General features: G+C 38.2%; 1 protein-coding gene and 1 pseudogene across 7 annotated transcripts in view; both read right to left on the bottom strand.

Annotated features, from left to right (window-relative positions):
- LOC126951160 (40S ribosomal protein S2-like) overlaps positions 1-25,109 on the bottom strand; it is a 375,530-nt pseudogene that overhangs the window by 230,447 nt on the left and 119,974 nt on the right. The gene's annotated exons all lie outside the window — the stretch shown is intronic.
- Positions 1-25,109, bottom strand: part of CATSPERE (catsper channel auxiliary subunit epsilon) — a 185,924-nt gene that overhangs the window by 116,896 nt on the left and 43,919 nt on the right. For all 6 annotated transcript variants that reach the window (XM_050784989.1, XM_050784983.1, XM_050784982.1 and 3 more), the window contains one exon: positions 5,930-6,036. In XM_050784989.1, the coding sequence (XP_050640946.1) occupies positions 5,930-6,012 (83 nt within the window). In that variant the 5' untranslated portion in view covers positions 6,013-6,036. The remainder of the gene's footprint in view (positions 1-5,929; positions 6,037-25,109) is intronic.

Genomic DNA, 25,109 nt, shown 5'->3' with positions numbered 1-25,109 from the left:
GAATGTAAATTAGTATAACCACTATGGAGAACAGTTTGGAAGCTCCTCAAAAAACTAAAACTAGAACTACCATATGATCTAGCAATCCCAGTGCTAGGTATATACCCCCAAAAAAGGAATTCAATGTATTGAAGAGATACCTACTCCCATGTTTATTGCAGCACAATTCACAATAGTCAAGATTTGGAAACAACCTGAGTGTCCATCAACAGGCGAATGGATAAAGAAAATGTGGCGCATATACACAATGGAGCACTATTCAGCCATAAAAAAGAATGAGATCCTGTCATTTGCAACAATATGGGTAGAACTGGAGGCCATTATGCTAAGTGAAATAAGCCAGGCACAAAAAGACAAACTTCACCATATTCTCACTTATTTGTGGGAGCTAAAAATTAAATCAATTGAACTCTTGGATATAGAGAGTAGAATGATGGTTGCCAGGGGTTGGAAAGAGTGGGGTGTGTGTGTGTGTGTGTGTGTGTGTGTGGGGTGGGGGGTTGTTGTGGAAGAGTGTAGGGATGGTTAATGAGTTCAAAAAATAGAATAAGATGTGGTATTTGATATCACAACAGGGTGACTACAGTCAATAATAATTTAATTGGACGTTTAAAAATAACTAAAAGAGTATAATTAGATTGTAACACAAAGAATAAATGCTTAAGGTGATGGATACCCCACTTACCCTGATGTGATTATTATACATTTTATGCCTTTATCAAAATCTCATAAACCCCCAAAATATATATACCTACTATGTACCCACAAAAATTAAGGATAAAAAAATTTAAAAACATAGTTTACCCATTACTAAGCAATGTATTATTTAATTTTTCTAGTGTTGCACTTTATATAAATGGAATTACACTTTACCTTTCCTCTATGACTTACTTTTATCATTCCATATTATGCTTGTGAGATTCATTCATATTGATTAGTGGTGCTTTGTATATTTTCATTGTTGTATAGTGTATACATTGTTAGCATGTTTACACCGGGGTGTAAACCATGGATGAAGCTGGAAGCCATTACGCTCAGCAAACTAATGCAGGAACAGAAAACCAAACACTGCATGTTCTCACTTGTAAGTGGGAGCTGAATGATGAGAACACATGGACACATGGTGGGGTGAGTGGGAACAACATATGCAGGGAACCTGCTGGTTGGGGGGAATGGGGAGAGGGAGCGCCTCAGGAAGAATAGCTAATGGATACTGGGTGTAATGCCTTGGTGATGGGATGATCTGTGCAGCAAACCACCATGCCACATGTTACCTATATAACAAACCGGCTGTGCCCCTCAACTTGAAAGTTGAAGGAAAAAAAATAAAGACCAGCTTGGGCAACAGGTGGAGACCCTGTCTTTACAGAAAGTGGAAAAATTGGCCAGGTATGGTGACACATGCCACTTGGGAGGCTGAGATGGGAGGATTGCTAGAGCCTAGGAGTTTGAGGTTGTGGTGAGCTGTGGTCATGCCACTGCACTCCAGCCTGGGTGACAGACTGAGACCCTGTCGAAAGGAAGAAAGGAAGAAAGGAAGAAAGAAAGAAAGAAAGAAAGAAAAAAGAAAGAAAGAAAGAAAGAAAAGAAAAAGACTAAGCCAATCTATTGGTTGAACAGCAGGTGATTTTGCTGTGGTAGAAACCGGTGAGCGCCACTGAAAAGCACTGCCTTGTCTTTGCTGGCCTCACACTGTATAGGCTGGAAAAGCCAGATTTTTTTTTCCTAGTCTCTCTGGTAGCTAGAATTGGCCATGTAACCCACTGTGGCCAATGAGATATACAAGGACATCTAAGAAATTATTTTCTTTTCCTTTTTCTTTCTCTTTTTGATATAGGGTCTCATTGCCACCCAGGTTGAAGTGTAGCGGCCCAATCATAGCTTACTGCAGCCTCAAACTCCTGGGCTTGGGCATTCTTCCTACCTCAGCCTCCCAGGTAGCTAAGACTACAGGTGTGTGCCACCATGCCCGGCTAATTTTTGTATTTTGTGCATACAGGCATGGTTTTGCCATGTTGCTCATGCTGGTCTCGAACTCCTGAGCTCAGGTAATCCGCCCACCTCAGCCTCCCAGTGCTGGGATTACAGGCATGTGCCACCGCACCCAGCGCAGTTACTTTCTTTTCTGACAAAACGATAGCATCATTAAGGAAAAGGTCCTCTTTGCTACGTTGGCCACTCACTGTCACCCGCCTTTCTCACACTGAGTGAAGACTTGTGCTGTTAGAGCTTCAGCAGCCATCTTGTGACCATGAGGCCACAGATGAGGCCAACACTGAGGATGGTGGAGAAGAAGGTGGAAAAAGCCTAGGGCCTTAACCACTGGCTACTTCTAGGCTTCTTTTTAAGCAGCAGAAAAATTTTTTTTTGTTGTTAAACCATTATTAATCAAGTTTTCTGTTACAGTTAAACCAATAGTAATAGGCATGTTTGGTTTCTTCATTATACATTTCTCCATGAGTGGAAATTAAAAGTTTCTTTCTTCTTCTTTTTTTGCAATTGCAGACAATGCTGCTACAAATATTATTTTACACATCTCCTTAGGTAACTGTGCATGGTTTCTCTAGGGTATATAATGGTATTGAGCTTGTAACCGTGGGGGATGTGCATCTTTAACTTTGCCTGATAATGTAAAATTCTTTCAAATTGGTTGTGCCAATTTACCCTTCCATCAGCAATCCACATTAATGTTCCATTGTTGCATATCCTCACCAATGACTTTCTAAAACTTTAATATATTTATCAATCTGGTATATGTAAAATGGATCTCATTGGGCTATTAATATTTTTCTTTGATTACTAATGAGGCTGAACATCAGGTCATATATTCATTAATGAGCTGAATTTATCAAATGTTTACTTGCATAGTTTGAGTAACTTTTGAATTGTAGAAATCCTTCACTATCCTGAGACAATAAAGATATTCTATATTTCTAAATTTTTTCAGTTTAGCCTTTCATATGTACGTATTTAATTCATCTGAGATTATTTTTACGTACAGTATGAGGTTAAAAATTTTTTATTTCATTTTTTACTAAGCCAAGGAAAGCAGGAAGTAAAAAAAATTTTGAAATAAAGCTTTATTTTGTCCCTATTGAGATGATCATCTAATTTTACTCCTTTAAGCTATTAATGTAATAGATTACATTAAAACATTTAAAAATATTATACACAACTTGCACTTCTGGTATAAATAAACTTGATCACATATCATGTATTTTTCATATATATTACTGGAGCTATGTATTTATTTATTTAGAGACAAGGTCTCACTCTATTACCTAGGCTGGAGTACAGTGGTAAGATCATAGCCCACTGTGGCCTCAAATTCCCGGGCTTGGGCAATCCTCCTGCCTCAGCCTCCCAAGTAGCTCGGACTACAAGTGCATGCCACTACACTTGGCTAATTTTTAATTTTTGTATAGAGATAAGGTCCCTCTCTGTTTCCCAGACTGGTCTGAAACTCCTGGCCTCAAGCAACCCTCCTGCCCTGGCCTCCCCAAAGTGCTGGGATTAAAGGCGTGAGCCACTATGCCTGGCCTATTGCTAAATTTATTTGATAATATTTTATTCAGGATTTGGCATCTACATTCATGAACAAGATCAGCTTATGATTATGATTTTCCTTTCTTACATAGCTCTTGCCTGAATTTTGGGTATGCTAATGACTTCATCTCACTGTTTAGGATTGGAATTATCTGTGCTAGTGCTTTCTTCTCCTCAATGATTGTTAAATAATAATTGTTTCTTTTCAGTTAAAACATTACTCAAGTTCTATATGTATTTTTTGGGTCAACTTTGACGGTTTACATTTTTCTAGAATTTTTCCTTAGGTGCTGTGGAATTGGGGCCCACCGAATAATGCTGCTTGGCTCCCTGGATTCAGCCCCCTTCCTAGGGATATGTATGGACAAATTTTCCACCTTGGCAGGGGTCCCAGGTCCGGAGTATGTAAAACTCCTGGGTCTCTGTGTGTGCCTGAGTGGCTGCTCTGCTGAGGCTCCACACAGCTCTGTGTATTGGACCCAAGGCCCTGGTGGCATGGGCTCATAAGGGCATCCCCTGATCATGCATTGCAGAGATCCATGGGAGAAGTGTGGTACTGGCATAAGGATGAATATGTAGGGCAATGGAATAGAATTTAAAATTCCAGAAATATACTGTCACATTCACTCTTAATTGACTTTCAACAAGTGCCAAAACAGTTCAATGGGGGAAACGACCGTCTTTTCAGCAAATTATGCTGGGACAACTAGATCTCCAGATATAAAAGAATTCATTTGGACCCCCACCACAAAATGAACTCACTGCAAATACAGACCAAATATAAACTCAAAACAGACCAAAGACTTAAATGTAAGAGCTAACACTATAATACTCATAGGAAGAAAAACAGTGTGGTACTTTGTCACTTTGGATTTGGCAACGGTTTCTTTGATATGACACCCAAAGCACACAGAACCAAAGGAAAAAAATAAGTAATTAGGAATTCATAAAAATGTAAACTTTTGTGCTTTAAGGATATCATGAAGAACCTGAAAAGACAATTCACAGAATGGGAGAAAATCCTTGTAAATCATGTGTTTGATAAAGAACTTGTATCTAGAATATAAAGAACTCTTACGGCCAGGTGCGGTGGCTCACAAGTAAGGTAATTATTTACCGAACTCTTGGTGAATCAGTGAGTGAGGGCGATCATAGTGATGGCTTAAATCAAGAAATTAATGTTGCCAAATTGTTAAGAAACACCTTCTACCATCACACAGTTCAAAACTCAACAATCACAAATATGGTGGCTCTCTGAGTGCTTTCCTACAGCATTGTTTATTGTCATGTCATAGTCTTGTCTACTTTACAAATTTTTATTTTACGATAGTTTGTATTCATCCATCCATTCATTCATTTTCTAACCTACTTATTCCAGTTCAGGGCTGTGGTTGGCCAGAGCCCATTCTGGCAGCTCAGGGTTCAAGGCAGGAGCCTACCCTGGACAGGACGCCATCCCATTGTAGGGCACACTGACATTCACACCCACACTCACTCCAACTGAGACCACGCAGACACACCCATGAACTTCAAGTGCACAGCTTTGGGATGTGGGAGGAAACCAGGATACCTGGAGGAAACTCACGCAGACACAGGGAGAGCATGCAAACTCCACACAGCAGTGGCCCCAACAGGGAATCAAGTTTTTTCTAATCAATGTTATAATGAACATTATTTGAGGACCTGCTGTTTGTCATTTCCTATGTTTGGAATTCTCCCCCAGTTGGCTAGGTTTTACTTCTTTTCAATAATGCAGATGTCCCCTTTTTAGGAAAGTCCTCCCTGACTCCCTCTCCTCCAGGCCAGAGTTGGTGCACCCTCTTTGTGTTCCTCTGCACCCTGGCCTCACTCCTATATAATGTCTGTTTCTTGTTTGTCTCTTGCACTAAATGGAAGATTATTGAAGGCAGGTACTTTATCCTTTAGTTAAAAGCACCTTGCCCTGTGTCTAGGTGCTTAATAGACTAAGGAAGTCTGTCTATACCTCGTGATAACCTACTAACTTTAACAGTAATGTATCTTGCCTCTCAGGTAGAATTTGTGGTGTGTGTGTGTGTGTGTGTGTATGTATGGGTACTGGACACCACTGGGGTTGACTTTTATAAACCAGCAGGACACATTTTGAGATATTTCCAGGATTTGCCACCAACTCAAATGACGCTCTTGGATTGAGGATTAGGTATGGACACATTGTAAAACTCTAATCCAAGAGTCTAGCATTTTCTAAGTTAGTAATTAGTTCTGATTATCAATTTTTTTGTGTTTTATAAAAGAAGGCACTTGAAAATAACATATAAGACATATTCCATTAAGTGCCACTAGGATTTTAAAATCTAGTTTAAGTTTTCATATTTCCATATTTAAAATTAAAAAAATTAAATACCCCTTTTTCATTTTCTCATTTGATACATAGGTTTTTCTCTTCAGAATTGTATGTATGGTGGGCTTCTGTCCCAATGTGGCCATCTGTGTGCTGAGTACTATGGAATTCTGTAAAAACAAAATAAAATTTCATTTTTTATTATTTTCATAGCTAAAGTAATTTGATATGACATCATGATACATTGAATTTGTTATTGTGGTTAAGATATTGTTTACATTTGTAAATTTACTGTGTGCTCAAGATTCAGCTTTGTTCTTTCCACCTTATAGCCTCCTCCCCATGCGAACTTAATGAATTATAAATAAGTCACAATACAGTTTCCAACTCGTCAAAATCTCTACACACAATCAGAATCCTGGATGAACTGAAACTATGGGAATACTTAAATAAATAACCCTAGTTTTAATCTCAATGAAATACAGTGTAGAGTTTCTAAAACTCATCTGTTAGAATTCTTTCTACGTGAGCCTGCCTTCGAAATGACATATTCTTTCAAGGCAGGTTTCAAACGATATCCGGAGGCTTTAAGAAAAATGCTCTTAGAAATCAGATCGATCTGAAAAGCTCCCTTTTTCTCATGATACATAAGGAGAAGGGGAATTGAGTTGGAATTATTCCTAGTAAGGTACTTTTAGAACAGAAGCAACTGTTTTACTATGGGAAATTTCTAGAATTAAAAAATCAGATGATGAGGGCTAGTCTAGAATTTTATCCTAATCCTCTAATACTGCTTTTGTTTAACTTTCTAAAAACATGGCATCCACTCACAAAGGAACCTTTAAGATTGTTATCATGAGTGCCAGTAAGGAGGGATTCGAGGGGCGAAGGGATTATCTGATAGTAGAACCCATTGTGGGAAGTAGGAATAATGGTCAAGGAAGGCCTTTCCTGAAGAATACTCATTTCATGATTTTTTTTTTTGTTTTTTTTTTTGAGACAGAGTTTTGCTCTGTTGCCCAGGCTGGAATGCAGTGGCACAGTCTCGGCTCACTGCAGCCTCCACCTCCTGGGTTCAAGCGATTCTGCTACCTCAGCCTCCCAAGTAGCTGGGATTATAGGCGTGCGCCATCATGCCCCACTAATTTTTTTAATATTTAGTAGAGACAGGGTTTCACCATGTTGGTCAGACTAGTCTCGAACTCCTGACCTCAAGTGATCCACCTGCCTCAGCCTCCCAAAGTGCTGGGATTACAGGCATGAGCCACTGCACCCTGCCTATTTGATGATTTGTATAGAGAAGTATAGGTTTGCCTAATAAATAATAATAGATACTTTAATTTTGTTTCTGAAAATCATATTTACTATTCAGAATTTTAAATACAACTACCTTTTGTATAACTGCTGAGCAAAGAGCAAATGAAGCATTCTTAATGTAGCAAAGAGTAAGATGGAAGTAAAATACAATAAATAACACATACAAGAAGATTGTAGGAAAAATATCAAGAAAAAGTTAATATAATCATATAAACAAGCTTAAAAATATATTTTTTTGATTAAGAAAGTAATTCATGGTCATTAAAGATAATTTTATAAATATGGAAAAAATTAACACATAAAAATTAACAAAAAGGCAAAAACCACATTAGTGTTTTCTTCAGATTTACCAAGTACAGGCTACTGTTTTATATTCATGTTCAGTCTATAAACATCATTTTCAATGTCTGCATAATTTTTCACTGAGTGAATTACCACCATTTGCTTAACACTCCTGTATTGGACACTTTGGTGGTTTTATTTTTTTCACTATTGGTAATATTATTGCTAGGAACATCATCAGATACACAGTCTATGGTTAGGACTATTTCTTTTGATAAGATTCTTGGAAGTGTGATTGCTGGCTCAAAAGTTATAAACACTTTAAAAACTCTTTTAGGCGGGGCACAGTGGTTCAACGCCTGTAATCCCAGCACTTTGGGAGGCCAAAGTAGGTGGATCACCTAAGGTCAAGAGTTTGAGGCCAGTCTGGCCAACATGGTGAAACTCTGTCTCTACTAAAAATACAAAAAATAGCTGGGCCTGGTGGCAGGCTCCTGTAGTCCCAGCTACTCGGGAGGCTGAGGCAGGAGAATCACTTGAACTCAGGAGGTGGAGGTTGCAGTGAGTTAATATCATGCCACTGCACTCCAGCCTGGGCAACAGAGAGACTCCGTCTCCAAAAGAAAAAAAAAAAAAAAAAAAAAATAAAACCTTTTAGCCTGGCATGGTGGTGTGCACCTATAGTCCCAGCTACTCAGGAGGCTGAGGCAGGAGGATCATGTGAGCCCAGGAGTTTGAGGCTACGGTGAGCTATAATCACACTACTGCACTCCAGCCTGGGTAACAGAGTGAAAACCCATCTCTAAAAGCAAACAAACAAACAAACAAAACTCTCTTGATACATATTGCCAAAATAATTTGTAAAAGAATTATGCCAAGTTATGTTATTACTAGTGATCTATGACAGAACAAGTTTCATTATAATTACTGCTAATGTTTGTGTTATTATTATTATTATTTGAGACAAGGTCTTACTCTGTCACTCAGGCTAGAGCGCAGTGGCTCAATCACAGCTCACTGCAACGTCTGCCTTTCAGGCTCAAGCAATCTTCCCACCTCAGCCTCCCGAATAGCTATGACAAGTGTGTGCCACCACGTCTGGCTAATTTTGGTATTTTTTGTACAGATGGGGTTTTGCTATGTTGCCCAGACTGGTCTTGAACTCCCGGGCTCAATCCTGCCTCAGCCTTCCAAAGTGCTGGGATTATAGGTGTGAGATACCATGCTTGGTATTATTATTACGATATTATTATTTTTAAATAGTATTTTAAAATATACTAAATAGTATTTCAAAATGTTATAATAGTATTGCTACTAAAAATAATCGTATTAAAAATAGGATTATTATTTTTAATAGTATTTTTCTAGTTATATCATCAACATATGGCTATACATGTTGTTACATTTAATAAACATAGTTCTGTTGATCTTACCTGATTTTTTAGCAGCATTTGATACATGGGATGAATCTTCCCATTTGAAACACTCTAACTTGGCTTGGTTATCACTCCCTCCTGCTCTATTAGTGGTTCCCAGGGTCTGGCCTTACTCTCTTCTCAGAGTATATTCTCTTCCTATATGATCTCATTTCACTAACATGGCTTCAAGTATCATCCAATTCCTGTACAACTCATCAAATTGTAAGCCAGATCCCAAACTGTGTATCTAGTTCTAGACTGAGGATCTAATTAGATTTTTAATTGTGACTTCCAGTTGTCTCAGAAGCACTTCAAACCAATATGTTCAAAACTACACTTCTGCCTTGAGGCTTTGCCTCTCAAACCTGCATTTATAAATATTTGTTGAACAAATAATGAAAAAAATCTCACCACCCAGAGGAGAGTATGAATCTTTCATGAGACAGCTGTGATAAGAGAATTCTAGACAGAAGGAACAACAGTTACAAAGTCCCTGAGGTGGGAGAGGAGTTACTATGCTTGAGGAATTGACAGGAAAGTGATGGCTCGTGTACAGTAGAAGGGGGAGGCTAGCAAGCAGATAAGGTCAGAGAAGAGACAGGAAAGGGCTACATCATGCTAAGCATTGTATGCTTTGCAAAATAGGTTAGATTTTATTCTTAGTACAATGGCCAAACATTGAAGAGATTTTAAAATAGAATTTTAAATTATTTTATTTCAAAATTGTTTGACTCACAAGAAGTTTCCAAGTACCCTTTCCCCAGCTTTTCCCAATGGGAATAGCTGACATAACCCTAACGCATTGTCAAAACTAGGAAATTGATGCTGATACAACATTAACTCGGGTACAGACCTTATTCAGATATCACCAACTTTTCCAGGCACTCTTTTATTTATTTATTTAGCATACTTCTATAAAACTTTATCACATGTGTAGATTCATGTAATTACCCCCACAACCAGAACACAAGAGTGAATACATCACATAGAAGAAACTCCGTCATGTTACCACTTAAGATTCACAACTGCCCACATATCCTTACCCCTGAAAACCACTTATATGTTTTCTATTACTACAATTTGTTACCTCTAAAATGTTCTATAAATGGAATCATACAGTATTCAACACTTTGAAAGTGGCTGTTTAACTGAGCATCCATCCAAGTTGTTGGGTGTTATCAGTAGTTAATTCCTGAAATGTTAAGAGCTAAACAATAAAACTCTTAGAAGAAAACATAGGGAAAAATATTCAAGACATTGGATCTGGCAATGATTTCTTGGATATGACACCAAAATCCCAGGAAACAAAAGGAAAAATAGCTTTCATTAAAATTAAAAATTGCTGTGCCTCAAAAGTCCCTATGAACAGAAGAAAAAGATAATCCACAGGATAGAAGAAAATATTTTCAAATCACATATCTGATAAAACATTAATATCCAGAATACACAGAAAACTTAAACCTGAGCAATAAAAAATAACACCAAACAACCTAATTAAAAAATGAGTCTGGGAGCAAAGGGATCAATTTGCTCCACTCACTATAGCCAGTGGCCATATACACCATTGGAGGACCTGAGGTTATACTCAACCCACCTGCAGCTTCCACCAGTGGAGCCTGCATGCATTTTTTATCTGGAGGCCTAGGGATCCACCTGCCCTGCCCACCACTGCCAGTGCCCATGCATACCATCTGAGGGCCTGAGGATGGTCCTGACCTGTCCACTGCCACCACCACCAGTGCCCCAGCATGCTGTCTGGGGACCTGGGGATAGATCCACCCTGCTTGTTGCAAGTGGCGCCCACAAGCACCATTGGAGTCATGAGGATAAGCCAGACCTGCCTATCTCCACCTTCACCAGTGCCCACACGCATCATTCAGAAGCCTAGAGGTCAACTCACCCCAACTGCCGCTGCCAGTGTATATGCGTGTTGTCCAGGGGCCGGCAGATTGATCTGCCCCACCTGCTACTACTGGCACTCACATATACCCTCCAGGGGCCTGGGGATTGTTCTGCCTGACACCACTGGCACTTATGTATGCCTTTCAGGGGCCTGAGAATAGACCTGTCCTGCCCATCACTGCCACCATGTGGATTTACTGAAGACCTTGGGACTTGCCTGCCCAACCTTCCACTGGCACTGGCACCCATATGTGTGTGTCAGTGGCCTGGGGATTGGTCAATTCAGTCAACCACTGCAATTGCTGGTACTCATGTGCTGCATGGGGGCTGAAGGGTTGGCCTGCTGCTGCTACTGCCACTGCTTTTGCAATGAATGCTGCCAAGGGGCCTGAGGACCTGACACCCATCTGGCCCACTGCTGCCACTGCCAGCACTCAAGCAAGCCACCTGGAGGCCCAAGAATTGGTCTACCCAGACCTGCTACTACTAGTGCCTATGTAAGCTGCCAGAGGGTTCAAGAACCCGATGTTTAGCCAGCTGTCCCTACCACTGGTGTCCATGGACCAGCCTGCCTGGTTCTCCTGTCCCCAACAAAGCCCCACTATAGCCTTCAATAACAACCACAGCATAAGACACTGGAAAACTCAGAGACATCATTGACGCTCATTATATAGCTGAAGAAATCATGCAGAGACTACACTACTGTGCCCATCCAGAATTAAAGCCAAAGCAACCTACCCAACCAACATCGAAGAAATATCCAAAGGAAAAGGTATTCCACTATGAAAGCCAATCTATAAAACTGAAAGAAGCAACTTTTATACCACAGATACCAATGTATCTGTGCAAGACACAAGAAACATGAAAAAGCAAGGAAACATGACACTTCCAAAGGAACACAATAATTCTCTGTAACAGATCCCAACAAAAAGGAAATCTAAGAGATGTCTGCAAAGGAACTGAAATAATGATATTAAAGAAACTCAGAGAGGGAGGAGAGAAAAAGAAACTTAGTGAGATATAAGAGAACATAAATAAACAATACAAAGAAATGAGGAAATCAATTCAAGATCTAAATAAGAGATTTAACAAACAGATACTGAAGAAAAAGGTCAAACAGAAATCTCGGAATTGAAGAATTCAATGCATAAAATAAAAAATACAATTAAGAGCTTTAACAATGGACTAGATGGAGCAGAAGAAAGAATTTCTGAACTCGAAGACAGGTCTTTTGCAATAACCCAGTCAAACAAACAAAAAGAATAAGAAAGCATAAAGAAAGCCTATACGACATATGGGATACCATAAAGCAACCAGATACTTGAATTTTGAGAGCTCTAGAAGGTGAAGAGATGGGCAAACACATAGAAAACCTATTTTACAAAATAATCGCTGAAAACTTCCCAAGTCTTGCAAGATATATAGATATCTAGGTACAGGAAGCTCAAAGATCTCCAGATAGATTTAACCCAACAAGATTTTCTCCAAGACACATGAATTTCAAACTGTCAAAAGGTAAAGGCAAAAAGAGAATTCTAAAATGAGCAAGAGAAAAGCATCAAGTCACATATAAGGGAATCTTCCTCATACTAACAGTGGATTTCTCAGAAGAAACCTACTAGGCCAGCAGAGAATGAGATGATATAGTCAAAGTTCTAACTGCCAGTGTGGAATACAATACTTAGCAAAGCTAGCCTTCAAAAATAAAGAAATAAAGTCTTTCCCAGGTAAGCAAAACCTGGGGGAATTCATCAACAATAGATCAGCCCTACAAGAAATGCTTAAGGAAGTCCTACATCTGGAAGTGAAAGGATGGTATCTACCATAATGAAAATACACAAAAGCATAAAGCTCAATGGCATATCAATAATACAAAGAAGAAAGAGAAAGGAGTCAAATGTTACCACCACAGAAAACCTCCAAACTGCAATGATAAACAAGAAGGAATGAAAGAACAAAGGATATACAAAAGAACCGGAAAAAAACTAACAGAATGACAGGAATAGTCCTCACCTATAAATAATAACCTTGAATGTAATGTAAATGAATTAAATTTTCCATTTAAATGACATTGGCTGAATGGATTAAAATAAAACACAATCCAACTATATATTGTCTATAAGAAACTCACTTCACTTGTAAAGATACATGAAGATCCATAGTGAAGGCATATAAAAATGGAGTCAAAGTGAGCAGGAGTAGCTATTATTATAGTAGGTAAAAGACTTTTAAGTCAAAAACCATAAAAAGAGACAAAGAAAGTCATTAGATAATAAAAAATAAATCAGTTCAGCAAGAGGATATAGCATTATTTAGAAATGTTATTTGCATTAAGCCAGGCGCAGTGGCTCATGCCTGTAATCCCAGCACTTTGAGAGGCCGAGGTGGGCGGATCACCTGAGGTCAGGAGTTCGAGACCAGCCTGACCAACATGGTGAAACCCTGTCTCTACTAAAAATACAAAATTAGCTAGGCGTGCTGGTGGGCACCTATAATCCCAGCTACTCAGGAAGGCTGAGGCAGGAGAATTGCTTGAACCTGGGAAGCAGAGGTTGCAGTGAGCCGAGATGGTGCCATTGTACTCTAGCCTGAGCAACAAGAGTGAAACTCTGTTTCAAAAAACCAAAAAAGAAAAAGAAGAAGAAAAAAAAGAAATGCTATATGCACTCAACAGACCCAGATATATAAAGCAAATATAATTACATCTAAAGGGAGAAATAGACCTCCATAAAAATAATAGTTGGGGAGTTCAACACTCCATTCTCAGCATTGGACAGAACTCTAGATAGAAAATCAACAAAGAAACATTGGATTCAAACTGTACTTCAGATTAAATGGACCTAACAGACATTTACAAAATATTTTGCATGAAAAGTGCAGAATACACATTCTTTTAATCAGCATGTGAAACGTTCTCTAGAATTAGCCATACGTTAGGACACAAAACAAGTCTCAAACATTTTTTTAAAAATTGAATTCGGCAGGGCGTGGTGGTGGCTCATGCCTGTAATCCCAGCACTTTGGGAGGCCGAGGCAGGCAGGATCATGAGGTCAGGAGATCGAGACCATCCTGGTTAACATGGTGAAACCCGTCTGTACCGAAAATACAAACAATTAACCGGGCGTGGTGGCGGGCGCCTGTAGTCCCAGCTAATCGGGAGGCTGAGGCAGGAGAATGGCGTGAACCCGGGAGGCGGAGTTTGCAGTGAGCTGAGATCGTGCCACTGCACTCCAGCCTGGGAGACAGAGCAAGACTCCGTCTCAAAAAAAATAAAAAATAAAAAAATTGAATTCATATCAGGTGTCTTCTCTGACCACAGTGGAATAAAATTAGATATCAAAAACAAGAGGAATATTTGAAACTATAAAAATACATGGATGAAAGTGGACATTCTGGGGAAGAAAAGAATGCATGGAAATTAAACAACATGCTCCTAAATGACCATTGGGTTAGGAAAGAAATTAAGAATAAATTTAAAAATTCCTTGACACAAATGAAGACAGAAACACAACATATCAAAACCTATGGATGCTGCAAAAACACTGCTAAGAGGAAAGTTTATAGCAATAAACACCTAGGTCATAAAAGTAAAAGGATCTCAAATACACAACCTAATAATGCACCTCAAGGAACCAGAAAAGCAAGAACAAATCAAACCTAAAATTTGTAGAAAGAAAGAAAGAATAAAGATCAGAGCAGAACTAAATGAAATAGAGACTAAAAAACATACAAAGAATCAACAAAACAAAAAGTTGGTTTTTAAAAAAGATAAACAAAATCGATAAACTGCTACTTAGAGTGACCAAGAAAAAAAGAGAGAAGATTCAATAAATAAAATCAGAAACAAAAAAGGACACATTACAACTGATGTGGATCCACAAACCTTCAAAGGATCCTTAAGGACTATTTATGAACCACTATATGCTAACAAATTGTGAAACCTAAAGGAAATGAATAAATTCCTAGACACACAAAACCTACCATGATTATACAAGGGAGAAATAGAAAACCTGAACAGACCAATAATTAGTAACAGGATTGAATCTCCAATAAAAAGTCTCCCAAAAAAGAAAAGCCCAGGACCAGATGGCTTTACTGCTGAATTTTACCAAACTTATAAAGAATAACTAATACCAGTTCTCTGCAAACTATTCCAAAAATTTGAAGGGGAGGAAATGCTCCCTAACTCATTTTACAAGACAAGCATTACCCTGACACCAAAACCAGACAAGGACACAACAACAACAACAACAACAAACTACAGGCAAATATCCCTGATGGCACAGATGCAAAAATTCAAAACAAAATACCAGCGAAATGAATCCAACAAGACATCAAAAAGATAATTCACCATGATGAGGTGAGATTTATCCCAGGGATACAAGGGTGGTTCAACATATGCAAATCAATAAATATGACATATCACATCAACAGAATGAAGAACAAAAACCTTATGATTGTCTTAATAGATGCAGAAAAAGCATTTGATAAGATTCAACATCTCTTCATGATAAAAAAAAAAAACACAAAACAACTCGACAAATTAGGCATAGAAGGAACATACCTCAACATAATAAAAGCCATGTATCTGTCACAGACCCACAACTAACATCATACTGAATGGGGAAAAGTTGAAAGCTTCTCCTCTAAGAACTGGATCAAAAAACTGGTGCTCACTTTTACCACCCCTATTCAACATAATACTGGAAGTCCTAGCCAGAGCAATAGACAAAAGAAAAAAAAAAAAGAATCAAGGTTGGAAAAGAAATTGTTCTTCTTTGCAGATGACACAATGACACAATTTTTTTTTTTTTTGGTGGGGGAAGGGGGACAGAATCTCACTCAGATGGTGGCTCACTGCAGCCTCAAACTCCTGGGCTCAAGTGATCCTCCTGCCTTAGCCTCCCAAGTAATTGGCACGACAGGCAGGTGCTACTATGCCTGGCTAATTTGTGTGTGTGTGTGTGTGTGTATATATATATATATTTTTTTTTTTTAGAGATAGGGTCTCACTATGTTGTCCACACTTGTCTTGAGCTCCTCTCAAGCAATCCCCACCACCTTGACCTCCCAAAGTGCTGGGATTACAGGCATGAGCCACCACATCTAGCCAACACAATCTTATATATAGAAAAACCTAGATTCCACCAAAAAAATGTGTAGAACTAGTAAATGAACTCAGTAGTTGCACAATACAAAACCAACATAGAAAAAACAGTAGTGTTTCTGGCCGGGTGCGGTGGCTCACGCCTGTAATCTCAGCACTTTGGGAGGCCAACGTGGGCGGATCACAAGATCAGGATATGGAGACCATCCGGGCTAACACGGTGAAACCCCGTCTCTACTAAAAATACAACGAAATTAACTGGGCGTGGTGGTGGGCACCTGTAGTCCCAACTAATGGAGTTGGGGGTGGGGGGCGCAGCTGAGGCAGGAGAATGGTGTGAACCTGGGAGGCGGAGCTTGCAGTGAGCCAAGATCACGCCACTGCACTCCAACCTGGGTGACAGAGTGAGACTCCATCTCAAAAAAAAAAAAAAAAAAAAAAAAAAAAGAAAGAAAACAAAAGACAGTAGTGTTTCTTACACCAATAACAAACTAGCTGAAAAACAAATCAAGACAGCAATTCCATTTACAATAGTTACAAAAAAATTACCTAGGAATAAATTTCAGGAAGAGAAAGACCTCTACAAAGAAAAATATAAAACACTGAGGAAAAAAATCGAAGATGACATAAACAAATGTTAAGACATTCCATATTGCAGTTATCAGACCAATTAATATTGTTAAAATGACCATACTACCCAGAGTAATGTACAAATTCAATGCAATCTCTATCAAAATATCAAGGACGTTCTTTACAGAAATAGAAAAAAAAATCCTAAAATTCATATGGAACCACAAAAGATCCCAAGTAGCCAAAACAATATTGAGCAAAAAGAATAAAGCTAGGGGCATACACAACCTGACTTCAAATATAGTACAAAGCTATAGTAACAAAACAGCATGGTATTGTTATAAAAACATAGACTGATAGAATAGAGAATCCAGAAATAAATCCACATATTTACAGCCAACTAATTTTTGACAAGGGCACCAAGAACATACATTGGGGAAAGGATGCCCTCTTCAATAAATTATGCTGGGAAAACTGGATATCCATATACAGAAGGATGAAATTAAACCTTTTTCTCTCACTATATATATATATCAACTCAAAATGAATTAAAGACTTAAAGGTAAGACATGAAACGATAAAACTACTAGAAGAAAACAGAGGAAATGCTTTAAGACATTGGTCTGGGCAAACATTTTATAGCTAAGACTTCAAAAGCAAAGGCAACAAAAACAAAAATAGACAAATGGGACTTTATTAAATTAAAAAGCTTCTACACACCAAAGTAAACAATCAACAAAGTGAACAGACAGTCTGTAGAATGGGAGAAAATACTTGCAAACTATTCATCTGATGGGTAACCCTCATACGCTGTTGATAAGAATGTAAATTGGTACAACTCCTATGGAAAACAGTATGGAAATTTTTCAAAAAACTAAACATGAAACTACCATGCAATCCAGCAATCCCACTACTAGGTATTTATCCAAAGGAAATGAAATCAGTATATCAAAGGGATACCTGAACCCCCATGTTTATTGTAGCATTATTCACAGTAGCCGAATATAGAAACAACCTAAATATTCAGCAATGGAAGAATGGGTAAAGAAAATGCAGTCTACATATATGACGTAATAGTATTCAGCTATAAAAAAAAGAATGAAATCCTGTCATTTGCAGCAATATGCATGGAACTGGAGGCCATTATTTTGAGTGAAATAAACCAGGCACAGAAAGAGAAATATCATATGTTCTCATATGTGGGAGCTAAAAATGTGGATTTCATGGAAGTAGAGAGTTGAAAAGTGGTCACCAGATGCTGGGAAGGCTGATGGGGGTGGTGGTGAAGAGAGGCTGATTAATGGATATAAACACACAGATAGAAAGAATAAGCTCTAGTGTTTGATAGCATAGTAGGGTGAAGATTAATCATTTATTGTATATTTGAAAATAGCTAGAAAAGTTGATTTTTAACATTCTCTGCACACAAAAAAAGATAGATGTTTGAGGTGATGGATATCCCAATTACCCTAATTTGATCACTACACATTGCATATGGGAACCAAAATATCACATATACCCCCAAAATAATCTATACATAATCTAATAAGATTATTAGCAAGATTATAAAAAATCTTGTTACTCATTAAAATAAAACTCCCTCCTCCAAAGACAAAACAAAACAAGTGTTAGTGAGGCTGTAGAGGAATTGGAACCTTTGTGTACTGTTAATGGGAATGTAAGATGGTACAGGTGCTATGGAAAACGGTGTGGCAGTTTCTCAAAACAATAAAAATAGAATTACCATGGGATCTAGCAATTCCATTTCTGGGTATATACCCAAAAGTTTTGAAAGCAGGGATATGAGCAGATATTTGTGCACCCGTGTTCATAGCAACACTGTTCACAAAAGCCAAAAGGTGGAAGTAACCCACGTGTCCAGTGATGGATAAATGGACACTCAGAATGTGGTATGTTTTTTATATATATGATGGAATATTATTCAGCCTTAAAAAGGAAAGAAATTCTGAAACATGCTGAAACATGGATGAACCTTGAAGACATTACGCTAAGTGAACTAAGTTACAAAAGGCCAAAAATATTGTATGATTCCATTTACATAAATTATCTACAAGCCAGTATGAAACCCTGATCTTAAACTTCTAGCCTCTAGAACTGAGAGGAAATAAATTTGGGTTTTTTTTGTTTTTTTTTTTGAGACGGAGTCTCGCTCTGTCGCCAAGGCTGGAGTGCAGCGGCGTGATCTCGGTTTACTGCAACCTCTGCCTCCCGGGTTCAGGAGATTCTCCTGCTTCAGCCTTCTGAGTAGCCGGGACTACAGGTGCCTTCTACCACGCCTGGCCAATTTTTTGTATTTTTAGTAGAGATGGGGTTTCACTGTGTTAGCCAGGATGGTCTCCATCTCCTGACCTCGTGATCCACCCACCTCGGCCTCCCAAAGTGCTGGGATTACAGGCATGAGCCACCATTCCCAGCCAAATTTCTGTTTTTTAAGCCACCTGGTCTGTGGTATGTTGTTAGGATCACCTGAGCTGACGAATAACATGTATGCTGGAAACATACATGTTAAGCAAATGGATGGCAGATGGTGGGAATCTAATGTCTTATTCTTGAGGTAGGAGATTACAGCTAAGCAAGGAAAGAGTCCAGAATGATTAATGTGGTCATAAATTAGGGTTGAAGCCCATGTGTATAAATTCACATTTAGCTTAATCTAAATACAGATAGTTAAATATGGAAAAATTTCTAGATATGTGTGTGTATATGCTTGGATTAGGACACGCATATATGTTTCCTTGCTCTGACAGCTGAGAGAGGAAAACAGCCAAACAGCAATAGGCACACTTAGTGCCCCGATCTTGATTTCCAATACCACTCTCTAATACAAGAACCAAAAGGGTCCAGAGCTCGTAGGAGAAACGTCTGATTCTAGGACTGGGAATGGAAGATGGTGCAGGTGCTATGACGCAGGAAATATACAGGATTAGTTTGGAGCATCTTATAGTGCCAGTAAGAAAGAAAGTGTTAACAACAAAGAAAACAACAAAACAACCAAACAACAAAACCCCACTATGATGAGACAATGTCAAAGGGATACAGGAGCTGACTGAAAGAGCTCCCAATAAATAAAGTAGTGTTGGATTATAACCCAAAACATAAAATAAATATTCATGAGTCCATAGTGATATAAATAAATGATTGAATAAGTAAATAAATAAGTCAGGGATAAGACAAGTCTGCCATAATACAAGAATTCCAAAAATATTTATGTAGATACTCCTTTCCTTAAGAAGGTAAAGTATAACTGTACTGAGTGACTTACTTCCAAGGAGAACAACACAGACAGGGAGAAGAAAGAGGAACTTTACAGTAGAGGATCACGATCTCCAGCCAGGTGATGAGCGGCAACATCAGCAGTGACACATCATATGATTGTATGCGCCCCTGATTACGTGTGATGGGAATGCCACTTTCCTTCTGTGGTCTTCCTGCCTGAAACACCTAACTCCAATCTGATTATGAGAAAAATGTCACATGAATCCCAATGGATTGACATTTTACAAAGTATCTGACAAGCAATCCTCAACATTTTCAAGGGCATCAAAAGCCATGAAGTCTAGAAACTGTCACAATTAAGAATGTAAAGAGACAAGACAACTAAATATAATTTGCTATTCCTGGTGGGATTCTGGAATACAAAATGAACATTAGCTGAGGAAATGTGAATGAAATATCGACTTCTATTAATAACAGTGTATCAATATTGGTTCAGTAATTATGACAAATATACAAGAGTAAGATATTTATAATAGAGAAAACTAGGTGTGGGATAAATAGGAACTCCTTGTACTATCTTTGTAATAATCCTGTAAAACTGAAACTGTTCTAAAAGTAAAAGTTTTTTGAAAAGTGAATGAATACAAGGTGAAGACATAGAAACCTTATATTTAAAAAAACTCTTCCAAAATGCTTAGATATGAGATAAAAGGAACATGGTATTGCCATCAGTATTTCAAGTGCAGATAATAGCTGGATATTTGTGTGCTCTTTTATTTGTTAAACATAGTGAAAAGAGGAATATTTAACTGTCCCACATTGGTTTTACATTCTACTATGGTTACCACGTTAAATAAAAAATAAGCAAGCTTATATACAGAGTCAAAAATAAAACTTTAGAAAGAAAGGAAAAAAATACGCATGAAATATCTCCAGGTCATAGAAAACTATAAAAGTGAAACACAAAATGTGTTAAATAACCAAGTAAAATGTCTGAAAATAACTGATATGAAGAACTCAGTGAGTGGGTTTAATACCATATTAGAAATAATTTTCCAGGTGCAGTGGCTCCCACCTGTAATCCCAGTGCTTTGGGAGGCTGAGATGGGTGGATCACTTGAGCCCAGAGGTTTGAGACTAGCCTGGGCAATGTGGCAAGACCTGGTCTTTACAAAAAATACAAAAATTAGTCAAGTGTGGTGGTGTGTGTCTGTAGCCCCAGCTACGTGGGAGGCTCACTTGAGCCCAGGAGGTTGAGGCTGCAGTGAGCCATGATTGCGCCACTGCACTGCAGCCTGGGTGACAGAGTGAGACCTTGTCTCAAAATAAATAAAAAATTTCAAAAAGAAATTATTTTAGCAACCTAGAAGTTGGTCAGAAGAAATATCTGAGCCAAACACGGCACAGAGAGATAAAAAGAGGGAATATATTGATAAGAGGGTGAACGTCATGGCAGATGAATCAGATGGGTCTAATATATGTTGAAATGGGATTTCAGGAGATAGAATAAGAACATGTTTATTTGGAATCCCAGAGGAAAGGGAGAAAAATGATGAAGCACAGACAATATTTGAAAAGACATGACTAATAATTTTCAGAAGATTGTGGAAACCCCAATCCACAGATTCATAAAGTCAAATAATTCCAAGTAAATATATTTGTTTTAATTCACATTTAGATACATCATAGTAAAACTGCAGAAAACAAAAGACAAAGAGAAAAATCTCAAAAGCAGGCAGAGAAGAAAAGATGGATTGCTTACTTGCTCAACACCTCTTGTAAGCTGTAGTACCCTACTTTTTAACCGAGCCAATTCTGGCAACACACTTCACACATTTATAACCTGACAGAATCTCACACTGACTCTAGCATCATCAACTCAAGCATCATTTTCCCTTCTCTGTCAAGGCCTGTCTATCCCTGCATCTTGGCTGCCTGTGGAAACCTATTCTGCATTTAGAGATGCACAACCTGGAAGTACGAGGAGTTAACAAGCCAGGGCAAACCTCTGACTAATGGAGGATGGGAAGCTTTCTTCTCCTCTGTGAGGCAACTCTGAGGCATTTTCTGTTCTTCTGTTGGACAATTTAAAAACACATTCCACATGGCTTCTTGGAGGGGCTCAGCGAGATTGTGCTCTAGTGGTCCACAGCAGTGATAGCCTAAAAATTGTATCTCCCTCCTTTCCGGGCACGCCTTTCCTGGTCCTCCACTCTTATTCCTGGCATCACCTCCAAAAATAAACTACAAGCACGCTTCTGAGGAGCCCGGGTTAAGACAGTTTCGAAGGAGTAACAGGCAGAAAGATGGTTTCCTAACAGCAGCAGTGGAAGTAAGGAGCTGGTGAAACAGTATCTGATGAAACTGAAGAGAGTTGCCAGTTAGAAAGAATATACAACAGGCATTAGAAAGAATATACAACAGGCAGAACAAATATAAAGCAAATCTAAGAATATATTGTGTCAATATTAGATGAAAACGAACTTAATGCTCTAATTAAAGACATATAATGCCAGTCAAGATAAAAAACAGAAACAAAAACTCAACTTTAGAGTGTTTATAAAACACATATTAAAAATATGTCTGGTTTGAGTTGGTGTTTGGAAAAAACTGTAAGGATACAGGAAGCTGAAAGTGAAAGCAGGAAAAATGTACACCCACATACAAATATTCACCCCCTCAAATCTGGTTTAGCTATATCAGAAAAACACATTGTAAAACAAAGCATTTCTAAAGATAAAGGTGGTCATCACTTCATTTCATCATTGTGGATGATTGGATCAAAACTGTAGTTTCAAAATAATTCCTTCAAACTGCTCGTGTGAAACAAAAGCCCTGATTTGGTGATGGCAGCCATCTTGGAGGCAGTGACACCTAATTAGAGACCAAAAACATGAGTAGAAGTTACCGAGATGAAGAAAACGGATGGCCGGTTGGTATGCAGGGAACAGCATAAGCCAAACAGATGCATGAAACAGCAGGTGTGTGTGAGGAGATAGAAGAGTCCAGTGGCCGGAGGGAAGACATCTGTAGAGGACTGAGGCCAGAGAAGAGGGGCAGAGGCAGATAAGGTTTTGTATGTCACATTAAGAGCCTAAGAGTTAAGAGTCTATGCTGTTGTTAATGGAGAGCCATAAAAAGGATTTAATAAAATCACATCATCATGGATAAATGTGCAGATGAAAAGAAAGTAAAGTATTACGAATGCACTAAATAACATTAAAAGGTGCATATTCACTTAAAATGATTAGAAATTAAGCCAACAGTCATACTTAAAGTGTTTAATTATCATTAATTTATTTTATTTCCTCTAAAGTTGATTACCAGATGAAACAATTGGTTGTGTATCCTTCTGATTTATCAATCCTTCCCTTGGGAATTTGATTATCATGAGATAGGATAACATGCTATTAAAAAATCAGATAGCTCTTGACTCATTAAAACGTAAACAGTCCCATAGGAAATTAACAGTCAGCTAATTCTTCATTTTAGATTTTTTTAATACATTTTAATTGTAACAGAAGACAAAATTGAAATCTTGAAAGAGGTAAATTTGTAACAAAAAGAAAGGATTTATTCACGGTGTTGCATCTTTAGAAAATTCATTTCTCTCCAAGTGATAAAGGATTCAATAAGTGATGAGACATTTTTGAAAGAAGGCTTTGATATGGATGCTCAAAGAACATCTCTAAAGCATCTTAATGTTCAGCCCCTTCATGAATGAGGAGGTTAATAGAAAATATACCCTATACACCAATAACAGAGAAGCAGATCACCAAATCATGAGTGAATTGCCATTCACAATTGCTACAAAGAGAATAAAATATCTAGGAACACAACTTACAAGGGACGTGAAGGACCTCTTCAAGAACTACAAACCACTGCTCAAAGAAATAAGAAGACGCAAACAAATGGAAAAAAAATGCCATGCTTATGGATACGAAAAATCAATGTCGTGAAAATGGTCATACTGCCAGAAGTAATTTATAGATTCAGCGCTATTCCCATCAAGCTACCATTGACTTTCTTCACAGAACTAGAGAAAAACTACTTTAACTTTCATATGGAACCAAAACAGAGCCTGAATGACCAAGACGATCCTAAGCAAAAAGAACAAAGCTAGAGGCATCATGCTACCTGACTTGAAACTACACTACAAGGCTACAGTAACCAAAACAGCATGGTACTGGTAACAAAACAGATATATAGACCAATGGAACAGAACAGAGTCCTCAGAAATAACACCACACATTTACAACCATCTGATCTTCAACAAACCTGACAAAAACAAGCAATGGGGAAAGGATCCCCTATTTAATAAATGATGCCGGGAAAACTGGCTAGCACTATTCAGAAAACAGAAACTGGACCCCTTCCTTAAACCTCATACAAAAATTAACTCAAGATGGATTAAAGACTTAAATGTAAAACCTGAAACCATAAAAACCCTAGAAGAAAACCTAGGCAATACCATTCAGGATATAGGCATGGGCAAAGACTTCATGACTAAAACACCAAAAGCAATTGCAACAAAAGACAAAATTGACAAATGGGATCTAATTACACTAAAGAGCTTCTGCACAGCAAAAGAAACTATCATCAGAGTGAAAAGGCAACCTACAGAATGGGAGAAAATTTTTGCAATCTATCCATCTGACAAAAGTCTAATATCCAGAATCTACAAGGAACTTAAACAAATTTACAATAAAAAAAACCAACTTCATCAAAAAGTGGGCAAAGGATATGAACAGGCACTTCTCAAAAGAAGACATTTATGCAACCAGCAAGCACATGAAAAAAAGCTCATCATCACTGGTCATTAGAGAAATGCAAATCAAAACCATAATGAGATACTATCTCGCACCAGTTAGAATGGCCATCACTAAAAAGTCTGGAAACAACAGATGCTAGTGAGGATGCAGAGAAATAGGAATGTTTTTACACTGTTGGTGGGAGTATAAATTAGTTCAACCATTGTGGAAGGCACTGTGGCGATTTCTCAAGGATCTAGAGCTAGAAATACCATTTGACCCAGCAATCCCATTACTGGGGATATACCCAAAGGATTATAAATCATTCTACTATAGACACATGCACACGTATGTTTATTGCAGCACTATTCACAATAGCAAAGACTTGGAACCAACCCAAATGCCCATCAATGATAGACTGGATAAAGAAAATGTGGCACATATACACCATGGAATACTATGCAGTCATAAAAAAGGATGAGTTCATGTCCTTTGCAGGGACATGGATTAAACTGGAAACCATCATCTTCAGCAAACTAACACAGGAACAGAAAACCAAACACTGCATGTTCTTACTCATAAGTGGGAGTTGAACAATGAGAACACGTGAACACAGGGAGGGGAACATCACACATCAGGGCCTGTCGAGGGATGGGGG

The sequence above is a fragment of the Macaca thibetana genome, chromosome 1 (genome assembly GCF_024542745.1).
Source record: "Macaca thibetana thibetana isolate TM-01 chromosome 1, ASM2454274v1, whole genome shotgun sequence".
NCBI classification, from domain to species: domain Eukaryota; kingdom Metazoa; phylum Chordata; class Mammalia; order Primates; family Cercopithecidae; genus Macaca; species Macaca thibetana.
Note: the sequence above shows the minus strand (reverse complement) of the source record. Positions and strands in the feature narration are given on the sequence as shown.